Here is a 15,943-nt window from a genome sequence, read left to right as displayed (position 1 = left end):
TTATTCTGGAGCTATTTTAAGTGACTATGGCCCAGGAAAACAGATTTAGATTACCCCAATTCTTTGTTCTAGTGTGGAAGCATTTTCATAGTTTTATAGAACAAAGAAAGTTATGTCAAGGCAAGTTTAAAATAAATTATGGGTACATCAGAGAGGCAATTACAACAAGATGGGGAAAACTTTTCTATAGACCTAAGATGATAGCTGATGACATTTTTAGCTTTTGAGCTGGTGGAAGCTAGTGATTTGCTAAGTTAATAGATCCCAAAAGGTTTCTATCTGTTAGTAACAAAATGTTAATTAAGACACATAGGTGGGGAAGGAATGGCTGTTCTGGAGGGCTAGAACTAGCCCAAGATAGGTAATTAGCCTCTGGACGTACAACATCCCGATCTCTCTAGTACTGAAGTTTTAATCAGCCCCAACCAGTCTCTGCACATACTGCTTCTTTTCAGGAATCTCTCCTCATGTAGTTTGTAGATTAACAAAACAAAAGAAGTCATAATCAAGGTGCTTTTAAAATATATTGGTGGAAACATTAAGTAGGTGGGCTGAAGTAAAGCAGAGAAACCTCTGTTTGACCTCAGATGCTGCCTGATGGTATTCCTAGACTTCTGATTAGTAGAATCCAGGGTTATGTTAATATATCCAAAATATGTCTTTTCCTGTTAGTCACAGAATATTAGGTCTGACACAGAAGGAGACAAGGAGTGGCTATTTAGAGTACTAAAGGTAGCCCAAGATGAATTGTTAATTAGGCTCTGAATCTGCAAAATCATGAGGAATAGCCTCCTTCTACCCCAACCCCTTACCCTGATATATAATTAGCCAAGAGAGGGAGATGATACTTGGTACAGAAGTAATCTCCAGAGAACCACCTTGTTCTCTCCAGCAGTAAGGTCTTCTTCAGACCACCTTGTAGGACCAGAGCTGAGACAATGATCAATGAAAAAAGACTATACCTAGAGCAGGTAGTACTGCTTAATCATAAGTAACTCTTGTCCTTTGTCCCAATTCTTCCTCTATATGCTCCTGTCAATACCCAGAAGACAGGCTTTGGGGTCAGTGAGCATCCTTTTCTCCTCCTTTTTCCTGTGTGTTCTCTTTGAATAACTCTCCCTTCTCTGCTTTTTGCCATCTCTTTAAATGGCTTCCTGGGGACCGGTGGCCAAAACTAGACTATTAGGCCTGCTAGAGCCCTGCTATAACAACAAAGCAGACTGAATTACAGAGAAACCGTGATTGAAGTTTCGAGGGATGAGCAAGGTTAGAGAGACTCTCTTTGAATGGTTAACATGCTTGCAGGTGGCTCAATATAAAGGAGACAAACACAAAATTAATGAAGTCAGTTGCTTATCACTGTAATGAAATAATTGCAACAACTGCCTTGTATGATAAAGTATTTATTTCAGCTGACAATTTTGAAGGGTCTATTCCCTAATTTTGTAGTTCTATTGCTCTGGGCCTCTACTGAGACAAAACCTCAGGGCAAGGGCATGTGGAAGTGATGAGCCAAAGCAGAGGGAGGAAGAGTCATGGTCCCACATTTTCTCAAGTTCACATCCTCAGTGACCTAAGCATTTCCCAGGAGGCCAAACTTCTTAAAAGTTCCACTGCATTCATGCCACCCGGGATACCAAGCCTTTAGTGCTTGATTTCTGAGGAAAATTTACCCATATTTAAAACACAGCAATAACCCACACTCTTCAGAGAACACATTTCTTTTTTCTGCAAGGCTCTAGGACACTGCCCAAATGGCACTATTTTGATTCAGTATCATGAATTTTCCATCCTTGGAAATAGCAGTTATCAGTCAACCCTGATTCTAAGAGTATGGTTCTTTACAAGATATTACCAGGACTTCCTTGTTTAGAAATCTCTGGACTCCAGTTTTTGTCCCTTGATTTGGTAAGCCCATCACAAGTTCAGTAGACTCTTGGTTCCCTACTATTGGTTTGGCTCCCTCTTCCCCATGGAACAGCAGCCCAGTGCCAAACACTTTCTTCATTTTAAGTATATTTAGGTTTTTTAGTGAATTATGTCATAAAAACCCATCTTATAATAAACTTGAGGGTTTTGTCTTTTACATGTCTCAAAGTACTTGAAATTATATTTGGAAGTGTGTATTACTTGAAAATTTGAAAGAACTTATTTGTGATTTTTTTTTATATTCTTAAAAGTTCTTGGTCAAATTCAGCATCTTACATATTTTTGAATGAATATTAATGGTCTGTATTTTCATTTATCCATTACATTTTCAAATGCTTAGTATATAGTAATCTACAGTTTCACCAATTTTCTTACATACTTGCAGGAATGCAAAATATGTTTCGTACTATCCATTTGTGTTTCATTCACCCCTTATTCTTTCTTAGTGAATGTTTTTTTTTTTTATCTTCCTTTCAGTTAACAACAAATTTGCAAATTAATAGGCAAGAAGAAAAATCTGGAAACTGATATAAACACTGTAATATAATCAAAGAGCTATTTCAAATGAAAAAGTCGATTGTACTTGTAACTGCATGTGTTTATAAGAAATAGGTAGGAAAGACAGAGCAAATGTTACTGTGTGCACCTGAATAGCAATATTTTAAAACTCATCTACAAGTCAATAAATATTAAATGCTTTTAATGAACATTTGTATTCATTTATAATGAGTATAAATATTTCAATTCAGTGATTCATTAGATTTGCCCTATCATTATTTAATTAAAATTTAATCTGCTTTCTTCACCCAGTAATTTCTTGTAAGCCACCCCCCTCCATTGCCAATGGAGATTTACTTACTACCACAGAAGATTTTTATTATGGAATGGCAGTTACCTATCGCTGCAGATCTGATGCGAGAGGGAAGAAGCTCTTTAACCTGGTGGGTGAGGCATCCTTACACTGTATCAGCAATGAAGAGAAAGTTGGAGTCTGGAGTGGCCCTCCTCCTCAGTGCATTGAACTCAATAAATGTACACCTCCTCATGTTGAAAATGCATTCATAGTGTCAGAAAACAAAAGCTTGTTTTCCTTAAGGGATATTGTGGAGTTTAAATGTCAGCCTGGCTTTAGCATGGAAGGAGCCAGTAGTGTGCAGTGTCATGACCTAAACAAATGGGAGCCAGAGTTACCAACCTGCTTCAAGGGTAAGTCTGACCAGGGCTTGGGGAGCCTGCAATGCCATGGGGTGTTGGAGGACCAGAGTTAAGGGTTGGTTCTGGAAGAGGGCATAAGATGAACAGGGTGGATGAATAAATTTTCTTGGGAGGGAATATGAAATCAAGAAGGGACATGTGTTTGTATGAGTGTTTGTGCACCCTTACAAGCACATCCGTTCAAATTGAGGAGGAGCTGAATATGAACAAGGAATGTGATACATCCTGGGAGTTCTCATACACAGAAGTTCTTTACATGTATTGCCATCTCCAGCCCGTATCAGTTATTCATATGTATAATACTTACTAATATGTAATGAGTAGTCCATGGCTAATCATATTAAATGTATGCATATTTAACTCCTAAAATGAAGCTATGGGGTAGTTACCATTCCTTTAATATTGAGGCTTAGGGGTTAATATTCTAAGACAATATACATAGTAACATAGAAATTTAATCAGCCTAGTCTTTAAATATCACAGCTCAATGTATTAGTCAAGGGAAGCTCTTGAAAGATGAGCCCTCAAAACAATTATTATAATATCAAAAATATTTGGAAATTCTCATGGAAATCATTCATCCTAGACCAATACCCCATGTTTTACTAGAGAAGTCTAAAGTTCAGAGAGGAGAACTGAGTTGATATGTGGTTTTGGATTTGGTTTAGTGTGTGTGTGTGTGTGTGTGTGTGTGTGTGTGTGATTTTTTCCCCTCATTTTGCAGCTTTAAGTAATTGTGTTAAGACTCACATGCATCCTCACTCCCTGAGTTCAAAACAATTGGCTTAAATAGAAGCTGGACCTAGGACTGTTAGAATATTTAATATATAGTGCATAGTTCTCATTATGATAACTGGAGGTTTTTTAAAAGATTTTGCTCAATGGCTATCCAACTGTCTTCTCAATGGAATGAAATGAGTGCCAAGAGCACCAGCTGTGTAGTGAGCAAAGTGCGGTAGTACTCTAGTGAAGTAGGATTCAAAGATCAGAACAGAATCTGTTAGCACCATTGTGGTTGCCCACTGGGAAATATGTTAGAAAATTTAGGTTCTCCTTATTGCCTAAAATGTGAAACTTAAAGTTGGTGATGCCTTTCTAGAAAGGTAGTATGGGAATCTGAAATAAATAATCAATCTTTAATTTTGTGTAGAGTCAGTAGAAATTGGAAGTGTAGCTGAGCAGTGGTGGTGCACACCTTTAATCCCAGTGGATCTCTGAGTTTGAGCCTAGCCTGGTCAACAGAGCTAGTTCAGGACAGGCAAGGCTACACAAAGAAACCCTGTTTGGAAAAACAAAACAAAAAAGAAATTGGGAGTGTTATGACCTTAGTGTACACCTTAGAGAGAAAACAATGAACTCAAGATTCATGAGGTATAGTCACAGTGTCTGAATTGTATTGTCACATTTGACAGAAAGGTTGTTTATTTTGTCCTATATAATAAAGCTATTCTGTTTTTCTTCTTTCTTTTTCCACATAGTTGTGATCCTCTTGGCATCTGTGATCCAGTTTACCATTGAGCGAAATGTTTTCCACACCATGAGACTTTTTCCCCCTTAATATGTCAGCTGACCCCAGAAATCCAACACTAGGAGTATACCCCCAAACAAATATGATTTTTTTCCCTCCCAAGCAGAAACTGCTTTACCGCTGTGAGCCAGGCTACACTCTCCATGGAGCTGTTTCTCTGCACTTCAGAGTCCTGTGGCTCCTGCATATGCAGATCTCTAGGCTGTCATCTGGCTTGACATATATGACTTGTGTTTTTTTTCTCCACACACTGCTATTATTTCTGTTTGGCTCTTTTTCTCCAGTGAAATCCTGTGGTGCTTTCCTGGAACATCTTCCTAATGGACGTGTGCTATTTCCACTAAATTTTCAACTTGGAGCCAAAGTGTCCTTTGTTTGTAATCCAGGGTGAGTGTGAGCAGGCTTGATCTGCTGGACATTAAAACTAACTCTGAGCTTGTCCAAAACGGGAAAGAAACAACTTCTGATGCTGTATATAGGAAAGATTGGTGACTTGTAGAATTGAGAAAAGAGATATGAAGGAAACCTACTGGTTTCAAATATACAGGTAATGCACTAAGTGAAAAAATCATTTTCTAAATAGAAAATAATACTAGTGATTTTGAGAAAATTTATATGTTACAAAAGCTTATACAAATAACAATACATTTAGCAATGTTTTAGGGAAAAAATTAATACCTCACTAATAGAATTTAAAAGAGAAACAAAAAATAAGGGGCAGCTTTTTAAAGCCCACTGGTGTATCATTGAATCAGCAATGGGCTCTGGGCTCTGAGTTGGGACCATGGTGTCTGATGTTAATATTTTAGGTGAGGTCATAAACCTTCTTCACAGCAGACACGCTTCTGTGAAACTACCAGTCATGGACAACAAAGAACCTGCCCTCCAGTGCTTCACAGAATCTTTGGCAGGCACCAAATATCAGGACCAAATAAGATTTAGGAGGACATAAGGGTCTAAACATCCTTTGAGAATTTTAAATGACTTCATACAAAAGTTGGCTCCTCTCCTCTTCCCATTTTTCTCTCCAGTCCCAGTGCTTTAAAAGGAAAAACAAACAACAACAACAAAACGCCCACCCCCACGAAGAACAAAACACTAATAAATTTTTAGTCTGTTACAGGCCATAGACATGTACTTCATAAGTCATCTGCTTCTCTGAATTACTTACAAAAGTTTAACTTACTCTTCAGTAGCTTAGCATGCTGTTGTGAGCTTCCTAGATAACAATCGCAGAAACTGAGACATAAGAACAATCTCTATTTCCTACCAGTTAACTCGGCTTTCCCAGTGACAGTGTCAGCAAGGTGTTCATTAGCAGTCTGGGTTTGCAGTTGTGACAGTGAGCAGCGCCAGGTTCCTTTTAGCTTGATCAGTGCTTTTGAGTAAAGGTCCAGGATCTGGCTGTGCCCTCACTACTTTCTTTAGTTTAAGCTGGGACTTTATATTGCAGTTCAGTTTTACCCACCTGCTGGAAGCTGTGGTAGTTGAGTAGCTTAGCATCTGCACACCCCTTCCACCTCCTGGTTCCATTTCCTCAAAATCCTCGATGCTTTTTTGTCTAGACCTGGGAACTGAGTATTACTTTGACCAAAACTTTTTACAGTCCACTACCATTTTCTTCCTTAGGTTTCAATTAAAAGGAAATTCTGCTAGTCATTGTGTTCTGTCTGGAAGGGACAGTGTTTGGGATAGCCATGTTCCTGTGTGTGAAAGTGAGTATATATAGTGATACTTTAATCTAGTTGCTCTCCCTAACTTCTTATATTTTAACCCACACATTCCCTTTTAGTATTTCTTCTATATTCTAGTTTGACTTATTGACAGAAGTTGATTACTTTCATAAAAGTTTGTTTTGAATCAAAGTGAGTATCTCCTTGCTTTGTAACGTATTTGATCAGCTTCCATCATTCAGAATTCTGTGTTATGTGTGGTATTTCCTATGTAGTTTGCCCCTAGGACAGGAAAGACTTTGACAAGTTTCTCTTCTCTTTCCTCCATTTCTTGCTTCCTTGTAATTTTCTTTTATGTTCTGCCATGTGGGAGCCCGTTCTGGGGTTCCTCGTGGCTTTACCCAGCAGGTCCGAATAGAGGATGATCAGGACCACGGTGCAGGTGTCTGAGATGGCCTGCACTTGGCTGTGCTGGGGGAGGAGGTCTTTTGCTCCACGCCCTCGGCGTCTCTATAAAAACCCTGGGCCAGAGACAGTCGGGGCCCGTTGGAATAGGTTCCAGGCCCTCTCGAGGCTATCCTTTATTTTCTATCTGTTTATCTCCACAAGATTCTCCACTATAAATCCTTCTATCTAATATTTCCTGCTGCTCGCACTCAAGAAAACTCTAGGAAGCTGTGGGGGTGGTGGGTAAACGCCCCACAGAATGGCGCCGTGAACAGGGACTAAAGAAAAAAAGGGACTAAAGAAAAAAAAGGGACTAAAGAAAGGGGAAAAAAGGGACTAAAGAAAGTGGAAAAAAGGGACTAAAGAAAGGGGAAAAAAGGGACTAAAGAAAGGGGAAAAAAGGGACTAAAGAAAAAAAGGGACAAAAAAAGGGGGGACTAAAGACAAATGAACAGGGACTTAAGACAAAGTAATAGGGACTAAAGATAAAGGAAAATAATAGTTTTATTACAGAGTTTTTGGTGAAAGTGCTGAGTCAGCCCTGCCAGTGGAAAGGCATGCCGGTGTTATGGAATATATATATTTATATATATATTTTTTTGGTGAGGCAGGGGTTTTATCCTCGAGAGAAAAGGAAAGCGGACTGGAAGGATGTCCGATGCTGCAGCGAAATTCTCTTCTGTCAAAATTTTATATCTTCTATCCCTTTCTCAATTTCTATCTGTGATAAGTATAAGATATAGGGTAGTAATATAGTTTAGGAAAAACTTAGAAGTGTAAGATTGTGTAGGAAAAAATAAGTAAGGCAACTAGACAGAAAAACTCAATTTTCTAACTTTGGGGGCTTTGAAAGCAAACTGGGGAAAAAAATCTTTCTTTGGGCTTTACGGGTAGTAAAAAAGCTCTTCTTTGAGCTTATGGGGAAGAAAAAGTTTCCTATGGAAGCTTTTGACCTGGGGACAGCTGAAATGCTAAGTCCAAGCGGCAGGAGAAAGTAATTTCTCCCTGAGGCAAAAATGGGGGTGTAAGAAGTCAAAGTTTAAAGTTGGGAAGTTTGGGGAAAAGTTGGTCTTTCTCCTGGGGGGAAAAATCTTAAACGCTAAAGCTTTTCTTGGAAAATTTGGGGGAAAAAACTCTCTTAAAAAGCCTTAATCTATCTCTCTTAAGAAACTTAGAAACCAAAGCCTTTCAGAACTTTCTCCCTCAGAAGGACAAAAATTAGAATCACCTGAAGATATTAGTATGGGGACGACCTGTGATTAGCTCTAAGGGAAAACAACAAACCTCTTAAGACAGCAAAACCTCTAAGTTCTTTCAAGCTTTAAAAATCATCCCTGCAATGCAGGAGGCAAGGACAAGTTTCTAAAAACCCCTTCTAAGCTCTGTCTCTTCAAGCTAGTAAAAGACAGTGGGTCAGAGTACCCTGAGGGAAATGCTTGGGGAGAGTGTGGGTGACGAGCTACAGAGAGCCCAAAAAGGGCAGGAAACTTTACCTGAGAAAAGCAAAATAGTCAAGCTTCACAGTTACAGCTGAGCTGAGGCAGCAAAGGTTTTGAGTGAGCATTTCAGAATGAAAAGGTGCTCCTAATCTTGCTAAAGCAAAGATCCCCTGAAGCAATGCAAACTGTTAGCATTGTATCCTCGCTTGTGACCAAAAACCCAGAGGTGACTGGCCAGCGTCTCTGAGTTGGGGTGCATTTCGGGGATACTAGGGTTCCTGCAGTGGTAAACTTCCTGGAGTGCACAGCTGAGGCAGGAAGGTGCAGGACCCAGGGGAAGATTGCTAATGAACAAACAAAGCTAAAGCCGGTGGGAACGGCACAGTTGTCTGCTTTCCTACAAGTCCCAGGTTGATAGGTCCACAGCTACAAAAAGAAATCTGAGAAAAGCTTCCCTATCAGAGAAAGGACCTTTCTGGGAAAACAGTAAAGCTGAACTGGGTCTGAAGTCGTGCTGCCTAGTCAGAACGCTGTCTGGGGAAAGAGCCCAGCCAGGGCAGAACAGAACTATCCAGGAGTAAAGCTTGCTTTTCTGTCAGAGAAAGCACCTCTTTGAGAAAAGCTTTGTTTCAACTGACTCCCTGAGATGAGGGAGTGTAGCCTTGAGGGGTGATTGCCTCTGGCAAAAGCTCTGTCCTTGAGCACCCAGACAAGCAAATGCAACCCACTGGGGGACTGGGCCAGATGAAGGCCTGATGAGGCAAAACACCTGTCCTAATGGGAGTTTAGAGATGGCAAAAACCTCCCTTGTTAGATTTTCAGTCTGTATGCAAACCACACAGACCCCGAAAACAGAAACGGACAAAAAACCCTACCTTCAGTAGCAGGGAAAGCCGCCACTGTAGTGTCGGAAACTGTTTCTGGGGTAGAGGGGACAAACTGAGACCAAACTGGATACTGTCAGGGAGAAAGTCTCTGAAGAAACAGAGGGGACAGATTCCTCCCCAGAAAATATGTGACCTGAAAAAGCTGCTCGAGTTTGAGGCAGATTCGGGGGGAGAAAAAGAAGCCCCTACCTCCAAAAGCAGCTAGCAGAGGTACAGAGCCGCAGACAGATACCTGAAGCTCTGCATCTGGGGGGGAAGGAACAAGCAAAATGAGAATAAGATCAGTGGGAGAAAAATCTCTGAAGGAGCTATGGAAAAGCTCTGTTGCAAATGATCTTGTTTTTCACTGACTGGCTAAAACAAACACAAGCCCCGAGGAAAGTTGCTATCAGAAATGCCAGCCTCAATGCCGGCTAACGAGGCAGGTGTGGTTCTGATTCGGGGGCCAGTGTCAAATGAAGGAGAGACACCTGTTGAAGCCAGCTGAGGAGAGACCAGAAACCTCCCAATGTGCCATAGCTGAAAATGTAAAATGCTTGTTCAAATCTCCCGTTGCAAAAGCAAAAAACTTTGTTCAAACCTCCCGGGCAAGAATTTGTAAGCAAGTCTGGTAAAAGAGAACCAGTTGACTCTCAAACCCGATAAGAAATGGAAAATGATATAAGGGACTGATATAAGGGACTGATATGGGACTGATATTATTATGGACTGATATAAGGGAAATGCATTCTGGGAAAGGTAGTTTTTCCACTAAAGATGGCGACATTGCCCTGAAACACTTTTGTCAGCTCGAAAATACGTTCATGGTAAACTTAAAATACAGCCTTTAAAAGAATAAGGAAAATCGTCTAAGAGTTTAAGTGTCAGTTCCAATGAAAAATTGAAAGGATACGGAACTAGGTGCTTCATGGTTTGGGGCTCTGTTGGTAAAATGCCTTATTTACCCTAATAGCTGTGCAACGTTTTTACAGTAGTTGGATGACAAAAAGCTACCTTTAAGAGCAAACAAGTCACCTTAAAATCCTTAAAGCAAGGGAAAGCAGTTTATACACTGAACGTTGTCTTAGATATGAAGAAACTTATGTTGAAATTTAAAAAGTTCTTTGCCTTTTGAACAAACTGCCTGCAATGAGTAATTCCTTTGCAAATCTAATAAGGAGACAAGGAAACAGACATTCAAAAAAGAAATGACTGCTTTATAGATGGGAAACAAACTTCAGAAAATCTAGCTGTCTTACAAAAGAGTTGCTTTACCTGAAAGTTCCTTATAAGAAATCAATGCTAAATATCACCGCTGCTAATAATAACATCAGGAGTTAAAGCTAATGAAGTGAAAATACTAAATCCTGAAACTCAAGTGAAATGGAAAGATCCCTGCTCGGGATTATGGAAGGGTCCTGATCCTGTGTTAATATGGGGTCGAGGACATGTTTGTTTTTTTCACAAGAGGAGAATGAAGCTCGGTGGTTACCGGAGCGTTTGGTAAGGAGCGTGGAACTAAGGAAGGTCAACTCCAATGAGGTTCCTATAAAGGAACCAGAATGAAAGTGGCTCAATTAGTATTTCTGAGTTTTGTCACTGGTTAATGCAAACAGTGAGGAAATAAGAGTTCAGAGCTGTGCCACTTTTGGCTTTACTAGCTCCTTTAGAAAAATATCACCTAATAGTTGTGCAGTATTGGCGAAGAGGTTTACAGCAGCTAAATATGGTAATTTCACCCTCAGTGTGAAGTGAAGTTTTTTGGTAGAACAAACCAAAAGTGCTGTTGTAATAGAAATGTTTGTCTGAATTGAAGTACTTAGGGGAGCTATTATGAATTTGGGTGAAGGGACAGCCTCTAGTTAAAAACCGTTTACCGCTGACAGTGCATCTCTGCCGGTTCAAAAAGGCCCACTCGCAACTTTGGGGTGTGGCTTTGTCCTGAGAATGTTACAATCCCCTAGCAACAAGTATCACAACTCTATAATGACAACACTCACTAAATCCCAGTGCTTTATAACAAAGCTGACTATAAACTGTAAACTTTAGAAATGATGTATGTACTTCCTGTCTAGTTAAGAGAATCTTTCTAATAGAGATGGTGATAATAATTAAGAGTAAGAAGTAGAAAGACGAAAATAAGATATGTGAGTTTGTAAAAATTCTGTCTTGTTAGATCTGTGTTAAGAAATCTTGAGGTGTTTGCTAAGTTAGATATATGCTAATGGTAGCCTATATAAGTTTGTAAAATAGATCTATAGAGTTCCTTTAAGAATATAAGCTTGTAAGAAGTATCTAAGGTAGTCTTAAGACATGTAGTAATAAGCTTGTAAGATGCTAGTTGTAAATGTAAGTTTAAATAAGAAATAAGATGGAATGAATATAAGTATATAAGAATTAATAGGAAATATATTTGCTAAAGTAGTTCTATAAAGTATAAACAAGTAGATGTTAATATGTTGTATGTGAGTTTGTAAAAACGTGTAAATGTTGAATATGAGTCTAAATGCTTTGCAAGGCAAAAAATGTTATATGTGAGTTTGTGAAAAAGTGTAAATGTTAAGTGTGAGTCTATTAATGTATATGGTGAAAACACCTGAGACACAGGAGATAGTGTCCTAGTAGACTGCAAAGTAGGCAGTCTGAATGGTTTCAAAAGCTCCAGAAGCAGCTAAGAAGCTAAGAATGGCTGACGCCAGAACCAGCACAAGGCATTCGCAGCTGAGATCCGTGGAATATCAACGCAGCACAGAAAAACCTGAGCTAACAGCAAAAACGATGCGGTTTAAAATATTACTATAACTAAAAAGGTCTGTCTGTGAGAACAAAAGTTGCAGAGACGCTTGTTTGAACAAAAATTAACTGCAAAAAGTTTTGGTTGAAAAACGTCTCTTCATATTTGGAAGTGAAAGCCTGATACCAGAATTTATTTCTTGTTTGAACTTTTTGAACTTAAAATGAGATAAAATTACAAAAACATTTTGGTTATGAATTTCTTCAAATTTGGAAGGCTAGTACCAATATTTATCATTTGAATTTTGGTACTTAAATGAAATGAATAATAGAGATTTCATTGCAGTGGGACAATTTTGAGCTTACTTATAGTAATGACCTAGGAACAGTTTTCTGGAATTGGGTTAAAAATGGAACTGTTTAAATGAAGAAATGTATTTCTACTTAGAATCAAGATGCAGTTTTGTGTATGCATATATGCTTTATTAACTGGTGATTTATGAATTGTTTTGTGGAACTGTTTATGTAAAAATGGAATTACTTATGGAACTGGTTTTGTGTTACAAATGAAACTGTTTAAACATATAAGTTTGGGCTCCTCTAACTAGGTTTGAGTTTTTGTTTAAAAATTATAAAGAAAAGGAGGAACTATGAGATTGAATTATGTTCGCAGAAACCTATTGATATTAATGCACCCTGGTTTTGTGGAGTTAAGGAAATATTTAAGTTTGTGAATACATCGAAGTTTTTCCTATGTTCTGTTAACAAGAAAATTCAAATGATTGAGTTAAAGTTGTAAGACGGAGAAAATTGTTAACTATATATAGTACCATATATGCTAATTCAAATGGTTCTGTTAAGAGTTTGCTTTGAGTTGTAAGATTGAGAGAATTGTGACTATGTATAGCAATATTTGTTAACCTGTTAATGGTAATGATGAAGCTAAGGGATTCTTTAAGTTTGTAGTCACAGAGTTTTGGTTTAGAAAGGGCTTGAGGCAGCTAAGACTGCTGTGGTCACCTTGGACCTAATTCAAAAGAGAAATGCCATCTATATCATCCTCTACTCCCATACTGGGAGGTGTAACAGCTATGGAGATTGCTGTAAGCCATTAATAGTTATTTTTTTTATATATATTAAGAAGGGGGGACCTGTGGGAGCCCGTTCTGGGGTTCCTCGTGGCTTTACCCAGCAGGTCCGAATAGAGGATGATCAGGACCACGGTGCAGGTGTCTGAGATGGCCTGCACTTGGCTGTGCTGGGGGAGGAGGTCTTTTGCTCCACCCCCTTGGCGTCTCTATAAAAACCCTGGGCCAGAGACAGTCGGGGGCCCGTTGGAATAGGTTCCAGGTCCTCTCGAGGCTATCCTTTATTTTCTATCTGTTTATCTCCACAAGATTCTCCACTATAAATCCTTCTATCTAATATTTCCTGCTGCTCGCACTCAAGAAAACTCTAGGAAGCTGTGGGGGTGGTGGGTAAACACCCCACACTGCCATCAATATGCAATCACTTACTCATTTATTTGGTAATATGCATATATAAAACAATATTCACTTAATTATTATTGAGCAAAAATTATGTGCCATATTTTCATTTGCACTGGAATTATAATAGTAATCATGATATTATTTATACTTAAGTAGGGAGATGAACAAAACAAATTAATTAAATACTATGGAGATAATAGATCAGGTAATAGGTAATAAATCAGAGGAATATGAGAATGAAAGAAAATAAGGTAAACCACATCAGATGAGTAGCAAAGGTAAGGTTCTTAAAGTCTCAACATAAGCATATAAAATGTACTGAAATATTAAGAAATAATAAGATTAAAAAGGAAACCTCTTGTGCAAAATTATTACTTATTTCTCTTACTTGTTCTGTTAAAATTTTCCAAAGATTTGACAGCACTTTTTAAATATCTATTTTTATTTATTTATTTAATGTGTCTAGATGTTTTTCCCACATGTATGTCTGTGCATCATGTGCATGTGTGTTGCCATAGAGACCAGAAGAGGTTGTTATTAGTCTATCAACATGTGATATCTTAATATTGAATATTGTGTGGTATATATAGGAAGTGTGGGAACCCGTTCTCGGGTTCCTCGTGGCTTTACACAGCAGGTCCGAATAAAGGATGATCAGGACTGCAGGCCTCATTGAAGGTGTCTGAGATGGTCTGCACTTGGCTGTGCTGGGGGAGGAGGGCTTTTGCTCCACCCCTTGGTGTCTCTATAAAAACCCTGGGGCAGAGACAGTCAGGGCCCGTTGGAATAGGTTCCAGGCCCTCTCGAGGCTATCCTTTATTTTCTATCTGTTTATCTCCGTAAGATTCTCCACTATAAATCCTTCTATCTAATATTTCCTGCTGATTGCACTCAAGAAAACTCTGGGAAGCTGTGGGGGTGGTGGGTAAACGCCCCACAGAATGGCGCCTGAACAGGGACTAAAGAAAAAAGGGAAAAAAAAAGGACCAAAGAAAAAAAGGGGGGACTAAAAAAAAGGGGGAGACTAAAGACAAATGAACAGGGACTAAAGTCAAAGAAATAGGGACTAAAGATAAAGGAAAATAATAGTTTTATTACAGAGTTTTTGGTGAAAGTGCTGAGTAAGCCCTGCCAGTGGAAAGGCATGCCGGTGTTATGGACAATATATATTTTTTATATATTTTTTTGGGAGGCAGGGGTTTTATCCTCAAGAGAAAAGGAAAGCGGACTGGAAGGATGTCCGATGCTGCAGCGAAATTCTCTTCTGTCAAAATTTTATATCTTCTATCCCTTTCTCAAATTCTATCTGTGAAAAATAAGTAAGGTATAGGGTAGTAATATAGTTTAGGAAAAACTTAGAAGTATAGGATTGTGTAGGAAAAAATAAGTAAGGCAACTAGACAGAAAAACTCTTCAATTATCTAACTCTGGGGGCTATGAAGGCAAACTGGGGAAGAAATCTTTCTTTGGGCTTTACGGGTAGTAAAAAAGCTCTTCTTTGAGCTTATGGGGAAGAAAAAGTTTCCTATGGAAGCTTTTGACCTGGGGACAGCTGAAATGCTAAGTCCAAGCAGCAGGAGAAAGTAATTTCTCCCTGAGGCAAAAATGGGGGTGTAAGAAGTCAAAGTTTAAAGTTGGGAAGTTTTGGGGAAAGTTGGTCTTTCTCCTGGGGAAAAAAACTTTCTCTTAAACGAAAAACTTTTCTTGGAAAATTTTGGGGAAAAAAATCTCTCTAAAATATGCCTTAATCTTTCTCAAAAGCTTTCTTAAACTTAAAAACTAAAGCCTTTCAGAACTCTCTCTCAGAAGGACAAAAATTAGAATCACCTGAAGATATTAATATGGGGACCACCTGTGATTAGCTCTAAGGGAAAACAACAAACCTCTTAAGACAGCAAAACCTCTACGTTCTCTTTCAAGCTTTAAAAATCATCCCTGCAACGCAGGAGGGAAGGACAAGTTCCTAAAAACCTCTTCTAAGCTCTCTTCAAGCTAGTAAAAGACAGTGGGTCAGAGTACCCTGAGGGAAACGCTTGGGAGAGTGTGGGTGAAGAGCTACAGAGAGCCCAAAAGGGCAGGAAACTTTACCTGAGAAAAGCAAAAAAGCCAAGCTTTTCAGTTACAGCGGAGCTGAGGCATCAAGTGCTTTGTTTCTGAGTGAGCATTTCAGAAGGGAAAGGTGCTCCTAATCTTCCTAATGCAAAGATCCCCTGAAGCAATGCAAACTGTTAGCATTGTATCCTCGCTTCTGAGTTGGAGTGCATTTCGGGGATACTGAGGTTCCTGCAGTTGCAAACTTCCTGGAGCACAGAGCTGAGGCAGGAAGGTGCAGGAAAACTGCTAATAAACAAAGCTAAAGCCAGTGGGAAAGGCACAGTTGTCCACTTTCCTACAAGTCCTGGGTTGATAGGTCCACAGCTGCAAAAAGAATCTGAGAAAAAGCTTTCCTATTAGAGTAAGGACCTTTCTGGGAAAACAGTAAAGCTGAACTGTGTCTGAAGCAGTTGTGCTGCTGAGTCAGAACACTGTCTGGGGAAAGAGCCCAGCCTGGGCAGAACAGAACTATCCAGGAGTAAAGCTTTCTTTTCTGTCAGAGAAAGCACCTTCTTTGAGAAAAGCTTTG

General features: G+C 39.1%; 1 protein-coding gene across 2 annotated transcripts in view; it reads left to right on the top strand.

Moving 5' to 3' along the window:
* The window catches only part of LOC121821426 (complement component receptor 1-like protein), a 64,418-nt gene that overhangs the window by 34,059 nt on the left and 14,416 nt on the right, over positions 1 to 15,943 (top strand). The window contains exons 4-6 of one of the 2 annotated variants that reach the window (XM_076548307.1): positions 2,740 to 3,135; positions 4,957 to 5,059; positions 6,302 to 6,387. In XM_076548307.1, the coding sequence (XP_076404422.1) occupies positions 2,740 to 3,135; positions 4,957 to 5,059; positions 6,302 to 6,387 (585 nt within the window). The remainder of the gene's footprint in view (positions 1 to 2,739; positions 3,136 to 4,956; positions 5,060 to 6,301; positions 6,388 to 15,943) is intronic. The other variant, XM_076548308.1, reaches the window with a different exon arrangement.

This window comes from Peromyscus maniculatus, chromosome 11 (assembly GCF_049852395.1).
Source record: "Peromyscus maniculatus bairdii isolate BWxNUB_F1_BW_parent chromosome 11, HU_Pman_BW_mat_3.1, whole genome shotgun sequence".
Taxonomy (NCBI): domain Eukaryota; kingdom Metazoa; phylum Chordata; class Mammalia; order Rodentia; family Cricetidae; genus Peromyscus; species Peromyscus maniculatus.
The sequence above is the reverse complement of the archived record's forward strand: the minus strand, read 5'-3'. Positions and strand labels throughout refer to the sequence as shown.